The 27,623-nt window shown below is 46.3% G+C and overlaps 2 protein-coding genes across 2 annotated transcripts in view; one reads left to right on the forward strand and one right to left on the reverse strand.

The window, feature by feature from the left end:
• The window catches only part of LOC118947749 (monocyte to macrophage differentiation factor 2), a 43,588-nt gene extending 24,365 nt beyond the window's left edge, over positions 1 to 19,223 (forward strand). The window contains exons 4-7 of the mRNA XM_090194743.1: positions 1,744 to 1,818; positions 12,831 to 12,932; positions 14,256 to 14,325; positions 18,354 to 19,223. Coding sequence (XP_090050869.1) covers positions 1,744 to 1,818; positions 12,831 to 12,932; positions 14,256 to 14,325; positions 18,354 to 18,557 — 451 coding nt within the window. The 3' untranslated portion in view covers positions 18,558 to 19,223. The remainder of the gene's footprint in view (positions 1 to 1,743; positions 1,819 to 12,830; positions 12,933 to 14,255; positions 14,326 to 18,353) is intronic.
• A 2,846-nt stretch (positions 19,224 to 22,069) lies between these two features.
• LOC118947745 (uncharacterized) lies at positions 22,070 to 25,358 on the reverse strand. The gene is made up of 4 exons (XM_090194567.1): positions 25,122 to 25,358; positions 24,688 to 25,034; positions 22,667 to 23,965; positions 22,070 to 22,521 (listed from the first exon to the last, which is right to left on the reverse strand). Exons 1-3 carry the CDS (start codon positions 25,356 to 25,358, stop codon positions 22,702 to 22,704), a joined length of 1,848 nt encoding a protein of 615 aa, XP_090050693.1. The 3' UTR covers positions 22,070 to 22,521; positions 22,667 to 22,701.
• Positions 25,359 to 27,623: the final 2,265 nt, after the last annotated feature.

The raw sequence follows: 27,623 nt of genomic DNA on the forward strand, positions 1-27,623 counted from the left end.
ATATGAGGGCAGCAGTATGTATAATCAGGCTACCTGCCCACCTGTCTATAAGGTTAGGGATAGGTAGTGTATATGGTTAATGACAGCAGTATGTATAATCAGGCTACCTGCCCACCTGTCTATAAGGTTAGGGATAGGTAGTGTATATGGTTAATGACAGCAGTATGTATAATCAGGCTACCTGCCGACCTGTCTATAAGGTTAGGGATAGGTAGTGTATATGGTTAATGACAGCAGTATGTATAATCAGGCTACCTGCCCACCTGTCTATAAGGTTAGGGATAGGTAGTGTATATGGTTAATGACAGCAGTATGTATAATCAGGCTACCTGCCCACCTGTCTATAAGGTTAGGGATAGGTAGTGTATATGGTTAATGACAGCAGTATGTATAATCAGGCTACCTGCCCACCTGTCTATAAGGTTAGGGATAGGTAGTGTATATGGTTAATGACAGCAGTATGTATAATCAGGCTACCTGCCCACCTGTCTATAAGGTTAGGGATAGGTAGTGTATATGGTTAATGACAGCAGTATGTATAATCAGGCTACCTGCCGACCTGTCTATAAGGTTAGGGATAGGTAGTGTATATGAGGGCAGCAGTATGTATAATCAGGCTACCTGCCCACCTGTCTATAAGGTTAGGGATAGGTAGTGTATATGGTTAATGGCAGCAGTATGTATAATCAGGCTACCTGCCCACCTGTCCATAAGGTTAGGGATAGGTAGTGTATATGGTTAATGACAGCAGTATGTATAATCAGGCTACCTGCCCACCTGTCTATAAGGTTAGGGATAGGTAGTGTATATGGTTAATGGCAGCAGTATGTATAATCAGGCTACCTGCCCACCTGTCTATAAGGTTAGGGATAGGTAGTGTATATGGTTAATGGCAGCAGTATGTATAATCAGGCTACCTGCCCACCTGTCTATAAGGTTAGGGATAGGTAGTGTATATGGTTAATGACAGCAGTATGTATAATCAGGCTACCTGCCCACCTGTCTATAAGGTTAGGGATAGGTAGTGTATATGATTAATGACAGCAGTATGTATAATCAGGCTACCTGCCCATCTGTCTATAAGGTTAGGGATAGGTAGTGTATATGGTTAATGACAGCAGTATGTATAATCAGGCTACCTGCCCACCTGTCTATAAGGTTAGGGATAGGTAGTGTATATGGTTAATGGCAGCAGTATGTATAATCAGGCTACCTGCCCACCTGTCTATAAGGTTAGGGATAGGTAGTGTATATGGTTAATGGCAGCAGTATGTATAATCAGGCTACCTGCCCACCTGTCCATAAGGTTAGGGATAGGTAGTGTATATGGTTAATGACAGCAGTATGTATAATCAGGCTACCTGCCCACCTGTCTATAAGGTTAGGGATAGGTAGTGTATATGGTTAATGGCAGCAGTATGTATAATCAGGCTACCTGCCCACCTGTCTATAAGGTTAGGGATAGGTAGTGTATATGGTTAATGACAGCAGTATGTATAATCAGGCTACCTGCCCACCTGTCTATAAGGTTAGGGATAGGTAGTGTATATGGTTAATGACAGCAGTATGTATAATCAGGCTACCTGCCCACCTGTCTATAAGGTTAGGGATAGGTAGTGTATATGGTTAATGACAGCAGTATGTATAATCAGGCTACCTGCCCACCTGTCTATAAGGTTAGGGATAGGTAGTGTATATGGTTAATGGCAGCAGGTTGTATAATCATGTCCTGTGTCTCTCTAGGTCTGTGGAGCACTGTTTCCACATGTGTGACAGAATGGTGATCTATTTCTTCATAGCAGCCTCCTACGCCCCCTGGTGAGTCGGAGGTGCTGCCGCAGCCTCATTGTCTCACTAGACTACACTACTGTCTCTATAACTACACTACTGTCTCTATAGACTACAATACTGTCTCTATAGACTACACTACTGTCTCTATAACTACACTACTGTCTCTATAGACTACACTACTGTCTCTATAGACTACACTACTGTCTCTATAACTAGACTACTGTCTCTATAACTAGACTACTGTCTCTATAGACTACACTACTGTCTCTATAACTACACTACTGTCTCTATAACTACACTACTGTCTCTATAACTACACTACTGTCTCTATAACTACACTACTGTCTCTATAACTACACTACTGTCTCTATATACTACACTACTGTCTCTATAACTACACTACTGTCTCTATAGACTACACTACTGTCTCTATAACTACACTACTGTCTCTATAACTACACTACTGTCTCTATAACTACACTACTGTCTCTATAACTACACTACTGTCTCTATAACTACACTACTGTCTCTATAACTACACTACTGTCTCTATAACTACACTACTGTCTCTATAACTACACTACTGTCTCACTAGACTACACTACTGTCTCTATAACTACACTACTGTCTCTATAACTACACTACTGTCTCTATAGACTACACTACTGTCTCACTAGACTACACTACTGTCTCTATAACTACACTACTGTCTCTATAACTACACTACTGTCTCTATAGACTACACTACTGTCTCTATAGACTACACTACTGTCTCTATAGACTACACTACTGTCTCTATAACTACACTACTGTCTCTATAACTACACTACTGTCTCTATAACTACACTACTGTCTCTATAACTACACTACTGTCTCTATAACTACACTACTGTCTCTATAACTACACTACTGTCTCTATAACTACACTACTGTCTCTATAACTACACTACTGTCTCTAACTACACTACTGTCTCTATAACTACACTACTGTCTCTATAACTACACTACTGTCTCTATAACTACACTACTGTCTCTATATACTACACTACTGTCTCTATAACTACACTACTGTCTCTATAACTACACTACTGTCTCTATATACTACACTACTGTCTCTATAGACTACACTACTGTCTCTATAACTACACTACTGTCTCACTAGACTACACTACTGTCTCTATAACTACACTACTATCTCTATAACTACACTACTGTCTCTATAGACTACACTACTGTCTCTATAACTACACTACTGTCTCTATAACTACACTACTGTCTCTATAACTACACTACTGTCTCTATAACTAGACTACACTACTGTCTCTATAACTACACTACTGTCTCTATAACTAGACTACTGTCTGTCTATAATAAAGCGCTGCTCTGCCTTCTTAAACAACACTATCAACAAGACAGGTCCTACAGGTCCTAGTTTCTACCTTCTTAACAACACTATCAACAAGACAGGTCCTACAGGTCCTAGTTTCTACCTTCTTAACAGCACTATCAACAAGACAGGTCCTACAGGTCCTAGTTTCTACCTTCTTAACAGCACTATCAACAAGACAGGTCCTACAGGTCCTCGTTTCTACCTTCTTAAACAACACTATCAACAAGACAGGTCCTACAGGTCCTAGTTTCTACCTTCTTAACAGCACTATCAACAAGGTAGGTCCTACAGGCCCTAGTTTCTACCTTCTTAACAGCACTATCAACAAGGCAGGTCCTACAAGTCCTAGTTTCTACCTTCTTAACAGCACTATCAACAAGGTAGGTCCTACAGGCCCTAGTTTCTACCTTCTTAACAGCACTATCAACAAGGCAGGTCCTACAGGCCCTAGTTTCTACCTTCTTAACAACACTATCAACAAGGCAGGTCCTACAGGCCCTAGTTTCTACCTTCTTAACAGCACTATCAACAAGGCAGGTCCTACAGGCCCTAGTTTCTACCTTCTTAACAACACTATCAACAAGGCAGGTCCTACAGGCCCTAGTTTCTACCTTCTTAACAGCACTATCAACAAGGCGGGTCCTACAGGCCCTAGTTTCTACCTTCTTAACAGCACTATCAACAAGGCAGATTCTACAGGCCCTAGTTTCTACCTTCTTAACAACACTATCAACAAGGCAGGTCCTACAGGCCCTAGTTTCTACCTTCTTAACAACACTATCAACAAGGCAGGTCCTACAGGCCCTAGTTTCGACCTTCTTCACAACACTATCAACAAGACAGGTCCTACAGGCCCTAGTTTCGACCTTCTTCACAACACTATCAACAAGGCAGGTCCTACAGGCCCTAGTTTCGACCTTCTTCACAACACTATCAACAAGACAGGTCCTACAGGCCCTAGTTTCGACCTTCTTCACAACACTATCAACAAGGCAGGTCCTACAGGCCCTAGTTTCTACCTTCTTAAACAACACTATCAACAAGGCAGGTCCTACAGGCCCTAGTTTCTACCTTCTTAAACAACACTATCAACAAGGCGGGTCCTACAGGCCCTAGTTTCTACCTTCTTAACAGCACTATCAACAAGGCAGGTCCTACAGGCCCTAGTTTCTACCTTCTTAACAGCACTATCAACAAGGCGGGTCCTACAGGCCCTAGTGTCTACCTTCTTAACAGCACTATCAACAAGGCGGGTCCTACAGGCCCTAGTTTCTACCTTCTTAACAGCACTATCAACAAGGCAGATTCTACAGGCCCTAGTTTCTACCTTCTTAACAACACTATCAACAAGGCAGGTCCTACAGGCCCTAGTTTCTACCTTCTTAACAACACTATCAACAAGGCAGGTCCTACAGGCCCTAGTTTCGACCTTCTTCACAACACTATCAACAAGGCAGGTCCTACAGGCCCTAGTTTCGACCTTCTTCACAACACTATCAACAAGACAGGTCCTACAGGCCCTAGTTTCGACCTTCTTCACAACACTATCAACAAGGCAGGTCCTACAGGCCCTAGTTTCTACCTTCTTAAACAACACTATCAACAAGGCAGGTCCTACAGGCCCTAGTTTCTACCTTCTTAAACAACACTATCAACAAGGCGGGTCCTACAGGCCCTAGTTTCTACCTTCTTAACAGCACTATCAACAAGGCAGGTCCTACAGGCCCTAGTTTCTACCTTCTTAACAACACTATCAACAAGGCAGGTCCTACAGGCCCTAGTTTCTACCTTCTTAAACAGCACTATCAACAAGGCAGGTCCTACAGGCCCTAGTTTCTAGCTTCTTAACAGCACTATCAACAAGGCAGGTCCTACAGGCCCTAGTTTCGACCTTCTTCACAACACTATCAACAAGACAGGTCCTACAGGCCCTAGTTTCGACCTTCTTCACAACACTATCAACAAGACAGGTCCTACAGGCCCTAGTTTCGACCTTCTTCACAACACTATCAACAAGGCGGGTCCTACAGGCCCTAGTTTCTACCTTCTTCACAACACTATCAACAAGGCAGGTCCTACAGGCCCTAGTTTCTACCTTCTTAAACAACACTATCAACAAGGCAGGTCCTACAGGCCCTAGTTTCTACCTTCTTAACAGCACTATCAACAAGGCAGGTCCTACAGGCCCTAGTTTCTACCTTCTTAACAACACTATCAACAAGACAGGTCCTACAGGTCCTAGTTTCTACCTTCTTAAACAACACTATCAACAAGACAGGTCCTACAGGTCCTAGTTTCTACCTTCTTAACAGCACTATCAACAAGACAGGTCCTACAGGTCCTAGTTTCTACCTTCTTAAACAACACTATCAACAAGACAGGTCCTACAGGTCCTAGTTTCTACCTTCTTAACAGCACTATCAACAAGGTAGGTCCTACAGGCCCTAGTTTCTACCTTCTTAACAACACTATCAACAAGGTAGGTCCTACAGGCCCTAGTTTCTACCTTCTTAACAGCACTATCAACAAGGCAGGTCCTACAGGCCCTAGTTTCTACCTTCTTAACAGCACTATCAACAAGGCGGGTCCTACAGGCCCTAGTTTCTACCTTCTTAACAGCACTATCAACAAGGCGGGTCCTACAGGCCCTAGTTTCTACCTTCTTAACAGCACTATCAACAAGGCGGGTCCTACAGGCCCTAGTTTCTACCTTCTTAACAGCACTATCAACAAGGCAGGTCCTACAGGCCCTAGTTTCTACCTTCTTAACAGCACTATCAACAAGGCAGGTCCTACAGGCCCTAGTTTCTACCTTCTTAACAACACTATCAACAAGGCAGGTCCTACAGGCCCTAGTTTCGACCTTCTTCACAACACTATCAACAAGGCAGGTCCTACAGGCCCTAGTTTCGACCTTCTTCACAACACTATCAACAAGACAGGTCCTACAGGCCCTAGTTTCGACCTTCTTCACAACACTATCAACAAGGCAGGTCCTACAGGCCCTAGTTTCTACCTTCTTAAACAACACTATCAACAAGGCAGGTCCTACAGGCCCTAGTTTCTACCTTCTTAAACAACACTATCAACAAGGCGGGTCCTACAGGCCCTAGTTTCTACCTTCTTAACAGCACTATCAACAAGGCAGGTCCTACAGGCCCTAGTTTCTACCTTCTTAACAACACTATCAACAAGGCAGGTCCTACAGGCCCTAGTTTCTACCTTCTTAAACAGCACTATCAACAAGGCAGGTCCTACAGGCCCTAGTTTCTAGCTTCTTAACAGCACTATCAACAAGGCAGGTCCTACAGGCCCTAGTTTCGACCTTCTTCACAACACTATCAACAAGACAGGTCCTACAGGCCCTAGTTTCGACCTTCTTCACAACACTATCAACAAGACAGGTCCTACAGGCCCTAGTTTCGACCTTCTTCACAACACTATCAACAAGGCAGGTCCTACAGGCCCTAGTTTCGACCTTCTTCACAACACTATCAACAAGGCAGGTCCTACAGGCCCTAGTTTCGACCTTCTTCACAACACTATCAACAAGACAGGTCCTACAGGCCCTAGTTTCTACCTTCTTCACAACACTATCAACAAGACAGGTCCTACAGGCCCTAGTTTCGACCTTCTTCACAACACTATCAACAAGGCAGGTCCTACAGGCCCTAGTTTCGACCTTCTTCACAACACTATCAACAAGACAGGTCCTACAGGCCCTAGTTTCTACCTTCTTAACAACACTATCAACAAGGCCGGTCCTACAGGTCCTAGTTTCTACCTTCTTAACAACACTATCAACAAGGCCGGTCCTACAGGCCCTAGTTTTGTCGCTCCTTGACTACTGTTCAGTCACAAAAAAAGCACTTAGGATATTTGCAATTGGCTCAGAACAGGGCAGCACGGCTGGCCCTTGGATGTACACAGAGAGATAATATTAATAATATGCATGACAATCTCTCCTGGCTCAAAGTGGAGGAGAGATCGACTTCATCACTACTTGTATTTACTTGTATTTATGAGAGGTGTTTAAAGCACCGTCTGTTTGAACTACTGGCACACAGCTTAGACATCCATGCATACACCACAAGACATGCCACCAGAGGTCTTTTCACAGTCCCCAAGTCCAGAACAGACTATGGGAGGCGCACAGTACTACATAGAGCCATGACTACATGGAACTCTATTCCACAGTACTACATAGAGACATGACTACATGGAACTCTATTCCACAGTACTACATAGAGCCATGACTACATGGAACTCTATTCCACAGTACTACATAGAGCCATGACTACATGGAACTCTATTCCACAGTACTACATAGAGCCATGACTACATGGAACTCTATTCCACAGTACTACATAGAGCCATGACTACATGGAACTCTATTCCACAGTACTACATAGAGCCATGACTACATGGAACTCTATTCCACAGTACTACATAGAGCCATGACTACATGGAACTCTATTCCACAGTACTACATAGAGCCATGACTACATGGAACTCTATTCCACAGTACTACATAGAGCCATGACTACATGGAACTCTATTCCACAGTACTACAATAGAGCCATGACTACATGGAACTCTATTCCACAGTCCTACATAGAGCCATGACTACATGGAACTCTATTCCACAGTACTACAATAGAGCCATGACTACATGGAACTCTATTCCACAGTCCTACATAGAGCCATGACTACATGGAACTCTATTCCACAGTACTACATAGAGCCATGACTACATGGAACTCTATTCCACAGTACTACATAGAGCCATGACTACATGGAACTCTATTCCACAGTACTACATAGAGCCATGACTACATGGAACTCTATTCCACAGTACTACATAGAGCCATGACTACATGGAACTCTATTCCACAGTACTACATAGAGCCATGACTACATGGAACTCTATTCCACAGTACTACATAGAGCCATGACTACATGGAACTCTATTCCACAGTACTACAATAGAGCCATGACTACATGGAACTCTATTCCACAGTACTACATAGAGACATGACTACATGGAACTCTATTCCACAGTACTACATAGAGACATGACTACATGGAACTCTATTCCACATCAGGTAACTGATGCCAGCAGTAGAATTAGATAAAGCAGGTAGAATGGAACAGCGGGGACTGTGAAGCAACACAAACATTGGCATACACACACACACACACACACACACACACACACACACACACACACGATAGCATACACACACACACACACGATAGCATACGCACTATACACACACATACACATGGATTTAGTACTGTAGATATGTGGTAGTGGTGGAGTAGGATCCATACTAAATCCCAGGAAGAGTAGCTGCTGCCTTGGCAACAGGATCTAATGGGGATACATAATAAACCCCAGGAAGAGTAGCTGCTGCCTTGGCAACAGGAACTAATGGGGATCCATAATAAACCCCAGGAAGATTAGCTGATGCCTTGGCACAGGATCTAATGGGGACCCATAATAAACCACAGGAAGAGTAGCTGCTTCCTTGGCAACAGGATCTAATGGGGATCCATAATAAACCCCAGGAAGAGTAGCTGCTGTCTTGGCAACAGGATCTAATGGGGATCCATAATAAACCCCAGGAAGAGTAGCTGCTGCCTTGGCAGGAACTAGGGGATCGATAATAAACCCCAGGAAGAGTAGCTGCTGCCTTGGCAGGAACTAGGGGATCGATAATAAACCCCAGGAAGAGTAGCTGCTGCCTTGACAGGAACTAGGGGATCGATAATAAACCCCAGGAAGAGTAGCTGCTGCCTTGGCAGGAACTAATGGGGATCCATAATAAACCCCAGGAAGAGTAGCTGCTGCCTTGGCAACAGGATCTAATGGGGATCCATAATAAACCACAGGAAGAGTAGCTGCTGCCTTGACAGGAACTAATGGGGATCCATAATAAACCCCAGGAAGAGTAGCTGCTGCCTTGGCAGGAACTAGGGGATCGATAATAAACCCCAGGAAGAGTAGCTGCTGCCTTGGCAGGAACTAGGGGATCGATAATAAACCCCAGGAAGAGTAGCTGCTGCCTTGACAGGAACTAGGGGATCGATAATAAACCCCAGGAAGAGTAGCTGCTGCCTTGGCAGGAACTAATGGGGATCCATAAAATAAATGTTTGACGAGCAGGTGTCCACATACTGTTGGTCATTTATTGTAAGGATAGTAATTTATCATTATAATATCTGTGACACCAGGCTACATGTATATATATAATAATCTATCATTATAATAACTGACTACAGCATCATATACTGGACTACACTAGTATGGACTACAGCATCATATACTGGACTACACTAGTATGGACTACAGCATCATATACTGGACTACACTAGTATGGACTACAGCATCATATACTGGACTACACTAGTATGGACTACAGCATCATATACTGGACTACACTAGTATGGACTACAGCATCATATACTGGACTACACTAGTATGGACTACAGCATCATATACTGGACTACACTAGTCTGGACTACAGCATCATGTACTGGACTACACTAGTCTGGACTACACTATTCTGGACTACACTAGTCTGGACTACACTAGTCTGGACCACATCATAATGTACTGGACTACACTAGTCTGGACTACAGCATCATATACTGGACTACACTAGTCTGGACTACAGCATCATGTACTGGACTACACTAGTCTGGACTACACTATTCTGGACTACACTAGTCTGGACTACACTAGTCTGGACTACAGCATCATATACTGGACTACACTAGTCTGGACTACAGCATCATATACTGGACTACACTAGTATGGACTACAGCATCATGTACTGGACTACACTAGTCTGGACTACAGCATCATGTACTGGACTACACTAGTCTGGACTACAGCATCATGTACTGGACTACACTAGTCTGGACTACAGCATCATGTACTGGACTACACTAGTCTGGACTACAGCATCATGTACTGGACTACACTAGTCTGGACTACAGCATCATGTACTGGACTACACTAGTCTGGACTACAGCATCATATACTGGACTACACTATTCTGGACTACAGCATCATATACTGGACTACACTAGTATGGACTACACTAGTCTGGACCACATCATAATGTACTGGACTACACTAGTATGGACTACACTAGTCTGGACCACATCATAATGTACTGGACTACACTAGTATGGACTACACTAGTCTGGACCACATCATAATATACTGGACTACACTAGTATGGACTACACTAGTCTGGACCACATCATAATGTACTGGACTACACTAGTCTGGACCACATCATAATGTACTGGACTACACTATTCTGGACTACACTATTCTGGACTACACTATTCTGGACTACACTATTCTGGACTACACTATTCTGGACTACACTATTCTGGACTACAGCATAATATACTGGACTACACTAGTCTGGACTACACTAGTCTGGACTACACTAGTCTGGACTACACTAGTCTGGACTACACTATTCTGGACTACACTATTCTGGACTACAGCATAATATACTGGACTACACTAGTCTGGACTACACTATTCTGGACTACACTATTCTGGACTACACTATTCTGGACTACAGCATAATATACTGGACTACACTAGTATGGACTACACTAGTCTGGACTACACTATTCTGGACTACACTAGTCTGGACTACACTATTCTGGACTACACTATTCTGGACTACACTATTCTGGACTACACTATTCTGGACTACACTATTCTGGACTACACTATTCTGGACTACACTATTCTGGACTACACTATTCTGGACTACACTATTCTGGACTACACTAGTATGGACTACAGCATCATATACTGGACTACACTAGTCTGGACTACACTATTCTGGACTACACTAGTATGGACTACACTATTCTGGACTACACTATTCTGGACTACACTAGTATGGACTACAGCATCATATACTGGACTACACTAGTCTGGACTACACTATTCTGGACTACACTATTCTGGACTACACTAGTATGGACTACAGCATCATATACTGGACTACACTAGTCTGGACTACACTAGTCTGGACTACACTAGTCTGGACTACACTATTCTGGACTACACTAGTATGGACTACAGCATCATATACTGGACTACACTAGTCTGGACTACACTAGTCTGGACTACACTAGTCTGGACTACACTATTCTGGACTACACTAGTATGGACTACAGCATCATATACTGGACTACACTAGTCTGGACTACACTAGTCTGGACTACACTAGTCTGGACTACACTAGTCTGGACTACACTATTCTGGACTACACTAGTCTGGACTACACTATTCTGGACTACACTATTCTGGACTACACTATTCTGGACTACAGCATCATATACTGGACTACACTAGTCTGGACTACAGCATCATATACTGGACTACACTAGTCTGGACTACACTAGTATGGACTACAGCATCATATACTGGACTACACTAGTCTGGACTACAGCATCATATACTGGACTACACTAGTCTGGACTACAGCATCATATACTGGACTACACTAGTCTGGACTACAGCATCATGTACTGGACTACACTAGTCTGGACTACAGCATCATATACTGGACTACACTAGTCTGGACTACAGCATCATATACTGGACTACACTAGTATGGACTACAGCATCATATACTGGACTACACTAGTCTGGACTACACTATTCTGGACTACACTATTCTGGACTACACTAGTCTGGACCACATCATAATGTACTGGACTACACTAGTCTGGACTACAGCATCATATACTGGACTACACTAGTCTGGACTACAGCATCATATACTGGACTACACTAGTCTGGACTACAGCATCATATACTGGACTACACTAGTCTGGACTACACTATTCTGGACTACAGCATCATATACTGGACTACACTATTCTGGACTACACTATTCTGGACTACACTAGTCTGGACTACACTAGTCTGGACCACATCATAATGTACTGGACTACACTAGTCTGGACTACAGCATCATATACTGGACTACACTAGTCTGGACTACAGCATCATATACTGGACTACACTAGTCTGGACTACAGCATCATGTACTGGACTACACTAGTCTGGACTACACTAGTCTGGACTACACTAGTCTGGACTACAGCATCATATACTGGACTACACTAGTCTGGACTACAGCATCATATACTGGACTACACTAGTCTGGACTACACTAGTCTGGACTACACTAGTCTGGACTACAGCATCATAGTCTGGACTACAGCATCATAGTCTGGACTACACTAGTATGGACTACAGCATCATATACTGGACTACACTAGTCTGGACTACACTAGTCTGGACTACAGCATCATAGTCTGGACTACAGCATCATAGTCTGGACTACACTAGCTCAGTTTGCCGAACTTGTGAACACGACGCCCTTGTTGTGTGTGTAGTCTGTTTTAAAGTGATGTGATATGTACCATGACGCCCTTGTTGTGTGTGTCGTCTGTTTTAAAGTGATGTGATATGTACCATGACGCCCTTGTTGTGTGTGTCGTCTGTTTTAAAGTGATGTGATATGTACCATGACGCCCTTGTTGTGTGTGTCGTCTGTTTTAAAGTGATGTAACATGTACCATGATTACTATCCAGGTTGAACCTGCGGGAGCTGGGACCCTGGACCTGTCACATGAGGTGGTTGGTCTGGGTGATGGCCTCTGTTGGAACCACATACGTCTTCTTCTTCCACGAGAGGTGAGGTGGTTATGGGGAGGGGGGGGGGGGGGGGGGAGGAGAGGTAACGTGGTTATGGTGGGGGGGGGCATCTACGAGAGGTGAGGTGGGTATGGGGAGGGGGGGCTTCTACGAGAGGTGAGGTGGTTATGGGGAGGGGGGGCTTCTACGAGAGGTGAGGTGGTTATGGGGAGGGGGGGCTTCTACGAGAGGTGAGGTGGTTATGGGGAGGGGGGGGCTTCTACGAGAGGTGAGGTGGTTATGGGGAGGGGAGGGGGGGCTTCTACGAGAGGTGAGGTGGTTATGGGGAGGGGGGGGCTTCTACGAGAGGTGAGGTGGGTATGGGGGGAAGGCATCTACGAGAGGTAACGTGGTTATGGTGGGGGGGGCATCTACGAGAGGTGAGGTGGTTATGGTGGGGGGGGGGGCATCTACGAGAGGTGAGGTGGGTATGGGGGGGAGGCATCTACGAAAGGTAACGTGGTTATGGTGGGGGGGGCATCTACGAGAGGTGAGGTGGTTATGGGGAGGGGGGGGGGGCTTCTACGAGAGGTGAGGTGGGTATGGGGGGGAGGCATCTACAAGAGGTAACGTGGTTATGGTGGGGGGGGGCATCTACGAGAGGTGAGGTGGGTATGGGGGGAGGCATCTACGAGAGGTAACGTGGTTATGGTGGGGGGGGGCATCTACGAGAGGTGAGGTGGTTATGGGGGGGGCATCTACGAGAGGTAACGTGGTTATGTGGGGGGGGGGGTGGTGTTTTCTACCACGAGAGGTAACGTGTTTGTGGTGGGGGGGGGGGGGGGGGGCTTCTACGAGAGGTAACGTGGTTATGGGGGGGGGGGGGGTGTTTTCTTCAATGAGAGGTAACATGTTTGTGGTGGGGGGTGGCTTCTACGAGAGGTAACATGTTTGTGTTGGGGGGGGTGTCTTCTCCCACGAGAGGTAACGTGTTTGTGGGTGATGTGGGGGGGTGTCTTCCCCCACGAGAGGTAACGTGTTTGTGGGTGATGTGGGGGGGGTGTCTTCTTCCACGAGAGGTAACGTGTTTGTGGTGGGGGGGAGGGGTGTGTCTTCTCCCACGAGAGGTAAGAGGTCACAATACTCCACTCTGACCTTTTAACCCTGACTCTTGTGAGACCCTAAACCCTAACTATGTTCCTGACCTATATCTAACCTCCTCCTTCTCTCTTTCTCTCTCGCTCTTTCTCTCTCTCTCTCTGTCTCTCTCTCTGTCTCTCTCTGTGTCTCTCTGTGTCTCTCTCTGTCTCTGTCTCTCTCTCTCTCTCTCTCTCTCTCTCTCTCTGTCTCTCTCTCTGTCTCTCTCTGTCTCTATCTCTCCAGGTATAAGTTGATGGAACTGATCTGTTATACAGTGATGGGAGTGTTCCCAGCCTTGGTCATCCTGTCAATGGTGAGACACTTTTAGACATCAAACTCTAAAAATGCTCAAATCGGGGATATTGACTTGCATTGGTTTTTAGAGCACAAATGCAACAAAAAAAGTTAGCATTTTAAGAAGGTGGCCAGGTAAAGGTGGCCAGGTAAATCTAGCCAGGTAAAGGGGGCCAGGTAAAGGTGGCCAGGTAAAGGGGGCCAGGTAAAGGTGGCCAGGTAAAGGGGGCCAGGTAAAGGTGGGCAGGTAAAGGGGGCCAGGTAAAGGTGGCCAGGTAAAGGTGGCCAGGTAAAGGGGGCCAGGTAAAGGTGGGCAGGTAAAGGGGGCCAGGTAAAGGGGGCCAGGTGAAGGTGGGCAGGTAAAGGGGGCCAGGTAAAGGTGGCCAGGTAAAGGGGGGCAGGTTAATCTAGCCAGGTAAAGGTGGCCAGGTAAAGGGGGGCAGGTTAATCTAGCCAGGTAAAGGTGGCCAGGTAAAGGTGGCCAGGTAAAGGGGGCCAGGTAAAGGTGGCCAGGTAAAGGTGGCCAGGTAAAGGTGGCCAGGTAAATATATTCAGGTAAAGGTGGTCAGGTAAAGGTGGCCAGGTAAAGGGGGCCAGGTTAATCTATCCAGGTAAAGGTGGTCAGGTAAAGGGGGCCAGGTAAAGGTGGCCAGGTAAATCTAGTCAGGTAAAGGGGGCCAGGTAAAGGTGGCCAGGTTAATCTAGCCAGGTAAAGGGGGCCAGGTAAAGGTGGCCAGGTAAATCTAGCCAGGTAAAGGGGGCCAGGTAAAGGTGGCCAGGTAAATCTAGCCAGGTAAAGGTGGTCAGGTAAAGGTGGCCAGGTAAAGGGGGCCAGGTTAATCTAGCCAGGTAAAGGTGGCCAGGTTAATCTAGCCAGGTAAAGGTGGCCAGGTAAAGGGGGCCAGGTAAAGGTGGCCAGGTAAAGGTGGCCAGGTGAAGGGGGCCAGGTAAAGGTGGCCAGGTAAAGGGGGGCAGGTTAATCTAGCCAGGTAAAGGTGGCCAGGTAAAGGTGGCCAGGTAAAGGGGGCCAGGTAAAGGGGGCCAGGTAAAGGTGGCCAGGTAAAGGTGGCCAGGTAAAGGTGGCCAGGTAAATCTATTCAGGTAAAGGTGGTCAGGTAAAGGTGACCAGGTAAAGGGGGCCAGGTTAATCTAGCCAGGTAAAGGTGGCCAGGTAAAGGGGGCCAGGTAAAGGTGGCCAGGTAAATCTAGCCAGGTAAAGGGGGCCAGGTAAAGGTGGCCAGGTTAATCTAGCCAGGTAAAGGGGGCCAGGTAAAGGTGGCCAGGTAAATCTAGCCAGGTAAAGGGGGCCAGGTAAAGGTGGCCAGGTAAATCTAGCCAGGTAAAGGGGGCCAGGTAAAGGTGGCCAGGTAAATCTAGCCAGGTAAAGGGGACCAGGTAAAGGTGGCCAGGTAAAGGTGGCCAGGTAAAGGGGGCCAGGTAAAGGGGGCCAGGTAAAGGTGGCCAGGTAAAGGTGGCCAGGTAAATCTAGCCAGGTAAAGGGGGCCAGGTTAATCTAGCCAGGTAAAGGGGGCCAGGTAAAGGTGGCCAGGTAAAGGGGACCAGGTAAATCTAGCCAGGTAAAGGGGGCCAGGTAAAGGTGGCCAGGTAAAGGTGGCCAGGTAAAGGGGGCCAGGTAAATCTAGCCAGGTAAAGGGGACCAGGTAAATCTAGCCAGATAAAGGGGGCCAGGTAAAGGGGGCCAGGTAAAGGGGGCCAGGTAAAGGGGGCCAGGTAAAGGTGGCCAGGTTAATCTAGCCAGGTAAAGGGGACCAGGTAAATCTAGCCAGGTAAAGGTGGCCAGGTAAAGGTGGCCAGGTTAATCTAGCCAGGTAAAGGGGACCAGGTAAATCTAGCCAGGTAAAGGTGGCCAGGTAAAGGGGGCCAGGTAAAGGGGGCCAGGTAAAGGTGGCCAGGTAAAGGTGGCCAGGTAAAGGGGGCCAGGTAAATCTAGCCAGGTAAAGGGGGCCAGGTAAAGGGGGCCAGGTAAAGGTGGCCAGGTAAAGGGGGCCAGGTAAAGGGGGCCAGGTAAAGGGGGCCAGGTAAATCTAGCCAGGTAAAGGGGGCCAGGTAAAGGGGGCCAGGTAAAGGGGGCCAGGTATAGGTGGCCAGGTTAATCTAGCCAGGTAAAGGGGGCCAGGTAAAGGTGGCCAGGTAAAGGTGGCCAGGTAAAGGGGGCCAGGTAAAGGTGGCCAGGTAAAGGTGGCCAGGTTAATCTAGCCAGGTAAAGGGGGCCAGGTAAAGGGGGCCAGGTAAAGGTGGCCAGGTAAAGGTGGCCAGGTAAAGGGGGCCAGGTTAATCTAGCCAGGTAAAGGGGGCCAGGTTAATCTAGCCAGGTAAAGGGGTCAGGTTAATCTAGCCAGGTAAAGGGGGGCAGGTTAATCTAGCCAGGTAAAGGGGGCCAGGTTAATCTAGCCAGGTAAAGGGGGCCAGGTTAATCTAGCCAGGTAAAGGGGGCCAGGTTAATCTAGCCAGGTAAAGGGGGCCAGGTAAAGGTGGCCAGGTAAAGGGGGCCAGGTTAATCTAGCCAGGTAAAGGTGGCCAGGTTAATCTAGCCAGGTAAAGGGGGCCAGGTAAATCTAGCCAGGTAAAGGGGGCCAGGTAAAGGGGGCCAGGTAAATCTAGCCAGGTAAAGGTGGCCAGGTAAAGGGGGCCAGGTAAAGGTGGCCAGGTAAAGGTGGCCAGGTAAAGGGGGCCAGGTAAAGGGGGCCAGGTAAAGGGGGCCAGGTAAAGGTGGCCAGGTAAAGTTAGCCAGGTAAAGTTAGCCAGGTAAAGTTAGCCAGGTAAAGTTAGCCAGGTAAAGGTGGCCAGGTAAAGGTGGCCAGGTAAAGTGGGCCAGGTTAATCTAGCCAGGTAAAGGTGGCCAGGTAAAGTTAGCCAGGTAAAGGTGGCCAGGTAAAGGTGGCCAGGTAAAGGTGGCCAGGTAAAGGTGGCCAGGTAAAGGTGGCCAGGTAAATCTAGCCAGGTAAAGGTGGCCAGGTAAAGGTGGCCAGGTAAAGGTAGCCAGGTAAAGGTAGCCAGGTAAAGGTGGCCAGGTAAAGGGGACCAGGTAAAGGTGGCCAGGTAAAGGTGGCCAGGTAAAGGTAGCCAGGTAAATCTAGCCAGGTAAAGGTGGCCAGGTAAAGGTGGCCAGGTAAATGTAGCCAGGTAAAGGTGGCCAGGTAAAGGTGGCCAGGTAAATGTAGCCAGGTAAAGGGGGCCAGGTAAAGGGGGCCAGGTAAAGGTAGCCAGGTAAAGGTGGCCAGGTAAAGGTGGCCAGGTAAAGGGGGCCAGGTAAATGTGGCCAGGTAAATGTGGCCAGGTAAAGGGGGCCAGGTAAATCTAGCCAGGTAAAGGTGGCCAGGTAAAGGAAACCAAAGCACGGAATGCTTTCTCTTGTCCGTAGACTGCTTACTGGGACAGAACCATTATGTTATAATCATAATAACACATGGGACTTTCTCTTGTCCCCGTAGACTGCTTACTGGGACAGAACCAGTATGTTATAATCATAATAACACATGGGACTTTCTCTTGTCCGTAGACTGCTTACTGGGACAGAACCAGTATGTTATAATCATAATAACGCATGGGACTTTCTCTTGTCCCCGTAGACTGCTTACTGGGACAGAACCAGTATGTTATAATCATAATAACGCATGGGGCTTTTAAATAACTTTTTAAGGACCCCGAAGTCTCTTTACAATTGTAGAAATGAAACTAAAAAAAACAGTAATCAAAACAACACAACACAAGGCTAAACAGAAACAAAGAGAATGGTTGTATGGTAATTGAATGGCTCAAGTCAAAACAACACAACACAAGGCACAGAAACAAAGAGAATGGTTGTATGGTAATTGAATGGCTCAAGTCAAAACAACACAACACAAGGCTAAACAGAAACAAAGAGAATGGTTGTATGGTAATTGAATGGCTCAAGTCAAAACAACACAACACAAGGCACAGAAACAAAGAGAATGGTTGTATGGTAATTGAATGGTAATGGCTCAAGGTAGGGAAAGAGTGTGGTGGATCAGTGGATTAACTTTCACCCTTGTTGTCCCCCTGTAGCCAGACCGCGAGGGGCTGTGGGAGTTGTTAGTGGGCGGTGCCTGTTACTGTCTGGGCATGGTGTTCTTCAAGAGTGATGGCCTCGTCCCATTCGCCCATGCCATCTGGCACCTGTTTGTTGCCATGGGAGCAGGCGTCCATTACTACGCCATCTACCGGTACCTCTACACGCCAGCAGCCAATCAGATGAAGACATCCAGATGACACACGGAGACCGGGGGCGAGGGGTGATGACATCACAGGACGTTGAAGGAAGGAGTGGACTTGTGAAGAAGTGATGTCAAGAAAGGAGGGATGGAGAGATGAGAATAGAACCATAGCAACATGGAGAGATGAGAATAGAACCATAGCAACGTGGAGAGATGAGAATAGAACCATAGCAACGTGGAGAGATGAGAATAGAACCATAGCAACGTGGAGAGATGAGAATAGAACCATAGCAATGTGGAGAGGTGACAATAGAACCATAGCAACATGGAGAGATGAGAATAGAACCATAGCAACGTGGAGAGATGAGAATAGAACCATAGCAACATGGAGAGATGAGAATAGAACCATAGCAACGTGGAGAGATGAGAATAGAACCATAGCAACGTGGAGAGATGAGAATAGAACCATAGCAATGTGGAGAGGTGACAATAGAACCATAGCAACATGGAGAGATGAGAATAGAACCATAGCAACGTGGAGAGATGAGAATAGAACCATAGCAACATGGAGAGATGAGAATAGCAACGTGGAGAGATATTTTTTACATTTCACTTTTATTTAACCAGGTAGGCCAGTTGAGAACAAGTTGAGAACAGTTGAGAACAAGTTCTCATTTACAACTGCGACATGGCCAAGATAAAGCTTGCAGTACGACAAAAACAACAACACGGAGATGAGAATAGAACCATAGAAACATGGGGAGATCACTGGTTTATGTGTCCTAGACAGACAGGATGTAAATGACTAGTTTATGTGTCCTGGACAGACTGGATGTAGATCACTGGTTGATGTGTCCTGGACAGACTGGATGTAGATCACTGGTTTATGTGTCCTGGACAGACAGGATGTAGATCACTGGTTTATGTGTCCTGGACAGACAGGATGTAGATCACTGGTTTATGTGTCCTGGACAGACAGGATGTAGGTCACTGGTTTATGTGTCCTGGACAGACAGGATGTAGATCACTGGTTTATGTGTCCTGGACAGACTGGATGTAGATCACTGGTTGATGTGTCCTGGACAGACAGGATGTAGATCACTGGTTTATGTGTCCTGGACAGACAGGATGTAGATCACTGGTTTATGTGTCCTGGACAGACAGGATGTAGATCACTGGTTTATGTGTCCTGGACAGACAGGATGTAGATTACTGGTTTATGTGTCCTGGACAGACTGGATGTAGATCACTGGTTGATGTGTCCTGGACAGACAGGATGTAGATCACTGGATGTTGGTCACTGGTTTATGTGTCCTGGACAGACAGGATGTAAAGTTAGTTATGTAACCCTCCAGTGTAGTGTAGTGTAGTGTGCGTGGTAGAGTAGTCTAGAAATGACAGATGGTGAAGGTGTTTCTCCTGATTGTACTACTAATACATTCCAGTCTAGTGCAGGTATTATCCTACTACAGCCATTATTACTATTATTGTTATTATTATTACAACAATTGTTGTTATTATTATTGTTATTATTATTATTATTATAATTACATTCCAGACTAGTGCAGGTATTATCCTACTACAGCCATTATTACTATTATTGTTATTATTATTACTATTATTATAATTACATTCCAGACTAGTGCAGGTATTATCCTACTACAGCCATTATTACTACTACCATAATTATTATTATTATACTATTGTTACTATTATTATTCTTATTACTATTACTGTTATTATTTGTACTATTATTCGTTTTTACTATTGCTATTACTATTATTATTATTGCTATTATTATTACTATCATTATTAATAGTATTATTTTTACTGTTGTTATTATTGCTATTATTATTAGTGTTATTATTTATACTATCATTATTAATAGTATTATTATTATTACTATCATTATTAATAGTATTATTATTATTACTATCATTATTAATAGTATTATTATTATTATTGCTGTTATTATTTATACTATTATTAATAGTGGTATTATTATTTTTACTGTTGTTATTACTATCATTATTAATAGTAGTATTGATATTATTATTATTATTGCTATTAATCTTATTACTGTTGCTGTTATTACTAATATTATAATTATTACTATTATTACCGCTACTATTATTACTATTTCCAATAGTATTATTATTATAGTTATTATTACTATTATTACCGCTACTATTATTACTATTTCTAATAGTATTATTATTATACTTATTAGAACTAGTATTACTGTTACTATTATTACTCTTTTTAATAGTATTATTATTATACTTATTAGAACTAGTATTACTGTTACTATTATTACTCTTTTTAATAGTATTATTATTACTGCAGTTATAATTTCTATATTATCGTTACTATTATTACTAATTTAATAGTATTATTATTATAATTATTATTACTATATTACTTTTTAATAGTATTATTGTTACTAGTATTATTATTAGTGATGCACCGATATGACATTTTTGGCCAATATTTTCCTAGTTAAATAAAGGTTACACACACACACACACACACACACACAAACACACCCCACACTGTTGGCATTGACGTATGTCCCTATTACTAGTAAATGTGATCAAAACCTATTTCTTTCACTTACTTGCTGTGCTGTTTCGTTGTTCATTTGTTCAGTCATTTCCTTTTATCTTTTATTTGATTTCATCTTTATTTAACCAGGTAGGCCATGATGTCATAATGATAGTTTAACCAGGGAGGCCATGATGTCATAATGATAGTTTAACCAGGGAGGCCAGTTGAGAACAAGTTCTCATTTACAACTGCGACCTGGCCAAGATAAAGCAAAGCAGTGTGACAAAAACAACAACACAGAGTCACACGTAAACAAACGTACAGTCAATAATACAATATAACAAATGCTACGGGTGGGTGTTGCTATGGTGACCAGTGAGCCGAGATAAGGCGGGGCTTTACTTAGCAAAGACTTATAGATGACCTGGAGCCAGTGGGTTTGGCGACGAGTATGAAGCGAGGGCCAGCCAACGAGAGCATACAGGTCGCAGTGGTGGGTGGTATATGGGGCTTTGGTGACAAAACGGATGGCACTGTGATAGACTGCATACAATTTTCTGAGTAGAGTGTTGGAGGCTATTTTGTAAATGACATCTCCGAAGTCGAGGATCGGTAGGATGGTCAGTTTAACGAGGGTATGTTTGGCAGCGTGAGTGAAGCATGTTTGTTACGAAATAGTAAGCCGATTCTAGATTTAATTTTGGATTGGAGATGTTTAATGTTGAGTCTGGAAGGAGAGTTTACAGTCTAACCAGACACCTAGATATTTGTAGTTGTCCACATATTCAACCACTGGGTTAGTTAGGTGACCTGGGTTAGGTCAGACATGTTGACCCCTCTGGGTCCCCAGGACCAGGAACCACTGGGTTAGTTAGGTGACCTGGGTTAGGTCAGACATGTTGACCCCTCTGGGTCCCCAGGACCAGGAACCACTGGGTTAGTTAGGTGACCTGGGTTAGGTCAGACATGTTGACCCCTCTGGGTCCCCAGGACCAGGAACCACCGGGTTAGTTAGGTGACCTGGGTTAGGTCAGACATGTTGACCCCTCTGGGTCCCCAGGACCAGGAACCACTGGGTTAGTTAGGTGACCTGGGTTAGGTCAGACATGTTGACCCCTCTGGGTCCCCAGGACCAGGAACCACTGGGTTAGTTAGGTGACCTGGGTTAGGTCAGACATGTTGACCCCTCTGGGTCCCCAGGACCAGGAACCACTGGGTTAGTTAGGTGACCTGGGTTAGGTCAGACATGTTGACCCCTCTGGGTCCCCAGGACCAGGAACCACTGGGTTAGTTAGGTGACCTGGGTCTAGAAGGCCCCTCTGATGATTTAGAAACAGACAGTGTGGATGTTATAATGTCTCAATATGTTTGCTCACTTCAATAGTGTCTTTGGTTATTCTCAGAGGAACTGAGAGGAATGTCATCAATACTATTATACTTCTGTATATTATTATGTTGTCGTATTCCAGGACCTGACCTCTCCTGCCCTTCATTCACCCTGTCGTATTCCAGGACATGACCTCTCCTGCCCTTCATTCACCCTGTCGTATTCCAGGACATGACCTCTCCTGCCCATGACCTCTCCTGCCCTTCATTCACCCTGTCGTATTCCAGGACATGACCTCTCCTGCCCTTCGCCCCTCTGATGTCCTTTATTCTGACAGCAGTGGAAAGCCCTTCCCAACCACTGATCTGACAGCAGCAGAAAGCCCTTCCCAACCGCTGATCTGACAGCAGCGGAAAGCCCTTCCCAACCACTGATCTGACAGCAGCAGAAAGCCCTTCACAACCACTGATCTGACAGCAGCAGAAAGCCCTTCACAACCACTGATCTGACAGCAGCAGAAAGCCCTTCCCAACCACTGATCTGACAGCAGCAGAAAGCCCTTCCCAACCACTGATCTGACAGCAGCAGAAAGCCCTTCCCAACCGCTGATCTGACAGCAGCGGAAAGCCCTTCCCAACCACTGATCTGACAGCAGCAGAAAGCCCTTCCCAACCACTGATCTGACAGCAGCAGAAAGCCCTTCCCAACCACTGATCTGACAGCAGTGGAAAGCCCTCCCAACCACTGATCTGACAGCAGCAGAAAGCCCTTCCCAACCACTGATCTGACAGCAGCAGAAAGCCCTTCCCAACCACTGATCTGACAGCAGCAGAAAGCCCTTCCCAACCACTGATCTGACAGCAGCAGAAAGCCCTTCCCAACCGCTGCCCTGACAGCAGCGGAAAGCCCTTCCCAACCACTGATCTGACAGCAGCAGAAAGCCCTTCCCAACCACTGATCTGACAGCAGCAGAAAGCCCTTCCCAACCACTGATCTGACAGCAGCAGAAAGCCCTTCCCAACCACTGATCTGACAGCAGCAGAAAGCCCTTCCCAACCGCTGATCTGACAGCAGCGGAAAGCCCTTCCCAACCACTGATCTGACAGCAGCAGAAAGCCCTTCCCAACCACTGATCTGACAGCAGCAGAAAGCCCTTCCCAACCACTGATCTGACAGCAGCAGAAAGCCCTTCCCAACCACTGATTTGACAGCAGCAGAAAGCCCTTCCCAACCACTGATCTGACAGCAGCAGAAAGCCCTTTCCAACCACTGATATGACAGCAGCGGAAAGCCCTTCCCAACCACTGATCTGACAGCAGTGGAAAGCCCTTCCCAACCACTGATCTGACAGCACCAAAAAGCCCTTCCCAACCACTGATCTGACAGCAGCAGAAAGCCCTTCACAACCACTGATCTGACAGCAGCAGAAAGCCCTTCCCAACCACTGATCTGACAGCAGCAGAAAGCTCTTCCCAACCACTGATCTGACAGCAGCAGAAAGCCCTTCCCAACCACTGATCTGACAGCAGCAGAAAGCCCTTCCCAACCACTGATCTGACAGCAGCAGAAAGCCCTTCCCAACCGCTGCCCTGACAGCAGCAGAAAGCCCTTCCCAACCACTGCCTTGACAGCAGGAGAAAGCCCTTCCCAACCACTGATCTGACAGCAGTGGAAAGCCCTTCCCAACCACTGATCTGACAGCAGCGGAAAGCCCTTCCCAACCACTGATCTGACAGCAGCAGAAAGCCCTTCCCAACCACTGATCTGACAGCAGCAGAAAGCCCTTCCCAACCACTGATCTGACAGCAGCAGAAAGCCCTTCCCAACCACTGATCTGACAGCAGCAGAAAGCCCTTCCCAACCACTGATCTGACAGCAGGAGAAAGCCCTTCCCAACCGCTGCCCTGACAGCAGCAGAAAGCCCTTCCCAACCACTGCCTTGACAGCAGGAGAAAGCCCTTCCCAACCACTGATCTGACAGCAGTGGAAAGCCCTTCCCAACCACTGATCTGACAGCAGCGGAAAGCCCTTCCCAACCACTGATCTGACAGCAGCAGAAAGCCCTTCCCAACCACTGATCTGACAGCAGCAGAAAGCCCTTCCCAACCACTGATCTGACAGCAGCAGAAAGCCCTTCCCAACCACTGATCTGACAGCAGCAGAAAGCCCTTCCCAACCACTGATCTGACAGCAGCAGAAAGCCCTTCCCAACCACTGATCTGACAGCAGCAGAAAGCCCTTTCCAACCACTGATATGACAGCAGCGGAAAGCCCTTCCCAACCACTGATCTGACAGCAGCAGAAAGCCCACGGTGACCTCCTGACCCTGACACAGTGACCCCCCGACCTCACACTGCTGTGTTTTATAGCACAGTGACCACGGTGACCTCCTGACCCTGACACAGTGACCTCCTGACCCTTACACAGTGACCCCCCCGACCTCACACTGCTGTGTTTTATAGCACAGTGACCATGGTGACCTCCTGACCCTGACAGTGACCCCCCCGACCTCACACTGCTGTGTTTTATAGCACAGTGACCACGGTGACCTCCTGACCCTGACAGTGACCCCCCCGACCTCACACTGCTGTGTTTTATAGCACAGTGACCACGGTGACCTCCTGACCCTGACACAGTGACCCCCCCGACCTCACACTGCTGTGTTTTATAGCACAGTGACCACAGTGACCTCCTGACCCTGACACAGTGACCCCCCCGACCTCACACTGCTGTGTTTTATAGCACAGTGACCACGGTGACCTCCTGACCCTGACACAGTGACCCCCCCGACCTCACACTGCTGTGTTTTATAGCACAGTGACCACAGTGACCTCCTGACCCTGACACAGTGACCCCCCCGACCTCACACTGCTGTGTTTTATAGCACAGTGACCACGGTGACCTCCTGACCCTGACACAGTGACCCCCCCGACCTCGGACTTCTGTGTTTACACAGACAGTATTGTAAGACGGATGTAACATTAAAACACATAGGCCTAGGTAACATGGTAACATGTATGTAACATGTATGTGCTCTGCTGTAGGAGCACACTATCCTGTAGTGTTCTGAGCCCCCCCCCCCCAAACCCCCACCCTCCGCACCTCCAGATTCAGAAATGGCACCCTATTTCCAATATAGTGCACTACTTTCTTTTGATATGCGGGAGACCCCTGAGTTAGAATCGACCGCCTGTCGCAGAACCCTCGCTCTGTTGCTATGGCGATGCCCTAAATAATCTAGGGTACCAAAACCCCGCCCCTCCTTCCTTCCACTGCTCTCCAGAATAGATACCTCGTCTCCTCTGTCACGTCTTGTTGTTTCTTCTCCCCGGTGTCGTTAAACCGGCGTTCCTGATTAATGTGGTTAATATGTTGTTGTTGTTGTTGTTGTTGTTGTGATTCCGATTTGTTGTTATTATTCTATTTCAGCATCGCTCTTTAAACGATGAGTCAGTTTGTGAATGAACTGGCTGACAACAACTGACCAATCACACGTCAGACTGGGAGACGTACGCTGACCAATCATACGTCAGACTGGGAGACGTACGCTGACCAATCACACGTCAGACTGGGAGACGTACTCAGACCAATCACACGTCAGACTGGGAGACGTACGCTGACCAATCACACGTCAGACTGGGAGACGTACTCAGACCAATCACACGTCAGACTAGGAGACGTACTCAGACCAATCACACGTCAGACTAGGAGACGTACGCTGACCAATCACACGTCAGACTGGGAGACGTACGCTGACCAATCACACGTCAGACTGGGAGACGTACTCAGACCAATCACACGTCAGACTGGGAGACGTACTCAGACCAATCACACGTCAGACTGGGAGACGTACGCTGACCAATCACACGTCTGAATAGGAGACGTACGCTGACCAATCACGCGTCAGACTAGGAGACGTACGCTGACCAATCACACGTCAGAATAGGAGACGTACGCTGACCAATCACACGTCAGAATAGGAGACGTACGCTGACCAATCACACGTCAGACTGGGAGACGTACTCAGACCAATCACACGTCAGACTGGGAGACGTACGCTGACCAATCACACGTCAGACTGGGAGACGTACTCAGACCAATCACGCGTCAGACTAGGAGACGTACGGTTGATCACCAGTTTGGGATGGTATAGACTGCTCTTAATGCTGCAGTCTGTAATTTAGCTCGTCCCCCTTGTGGTCACAGGACGAAATGCACAAACAATCAACACTCAAAACTAAACATATTAAGCCAATCGATGTATAGACTCGTGAAGAACCTCTGTTTACAAACAATGGTTGGTTTCAGAGTGTCAGTAGGGAGCTAACAGAGTGTTCTACTGCCACAGACAGACTGGTGTTCTCCAGCCCTTATCATAGACAGACCATAGAGGTGTTATAGACAGGTTATAGACAGACTGGTGTTCTCCAGCCCTTATCATAGACAGACCATAGAGGTGTTATAGACAGGTTACAGACAGACTGGTGTTCTCCAGCCCTTATCATAGACAGACCATAGAGGTGTTATAGACAGGTCATAGAGGTGTTATAGACCGTTCACAGACAGACTGGTGTTCTCCAGCCCTTATAACGGATGGTTATTACACTTCATAGACAGGTCATAGAGGTGTCATAGACAGGTCATAGAGGTGTCATAGACAGGTCATAGAGGTGTCATAGACAGGTCATAGACGGGTCATAGAGGTGTCATAGACAGGTCATAGACGGGTCATAGAGGTGTCATAGACAGGTCATAGAGGTGTCATAGACAGGTCATAGACGGGTCATAGATGGGTCATAGACCGTTAATAGACCGGTCATAGAGAGACCATAGAGGTGTCATAGACCGTTCATGGACAGACCATAGAGGTGTCATAGACTGTTCATAGAGAGGTTATAGACAGATCATAGACAGGTCATAGAGGTGTCATAGACAGGTCATAGATAGGTTATAGACAGGTCATAGAGGTGTCATAGACTGTTCATAGACAGGTCATAGAGGTGTCATAGACAGGTCATAGAGGTGTCATAGACAGGTCATAGAGGTGTCATAGACAGACCATAGAGGTGTCATAGACAGTTAATAGACCGGTCATAGCGAGGTTATAGACAGGTCATAGAGGTGTCATAGACCGTTCATAGACAGACCATAGAGGTGTCATAGACTGTTCATAGACAGACCATAGAGGTGTCATAGACTGTTCATAGACAGGTCATAGAGAGGTTATAGACAGATCATAGACAGGTC

This window comes from Oncorhynchus mykiss, chromosome 13, assembly GCF_057628025.1.
Source record: "Oncorhynchus mykiss isolate SJ-2025 chromosome 13, ASM5762802v1, whole genome shotgun sequence".
In the NCBI taxonomy this organism is placed as follows: Eukaryota; Metazoa; Chordata; class Actinopteri; order Salmoniformes; family Salmonidae; genus Oncorhynchus; species Oncorhynchus mykiss.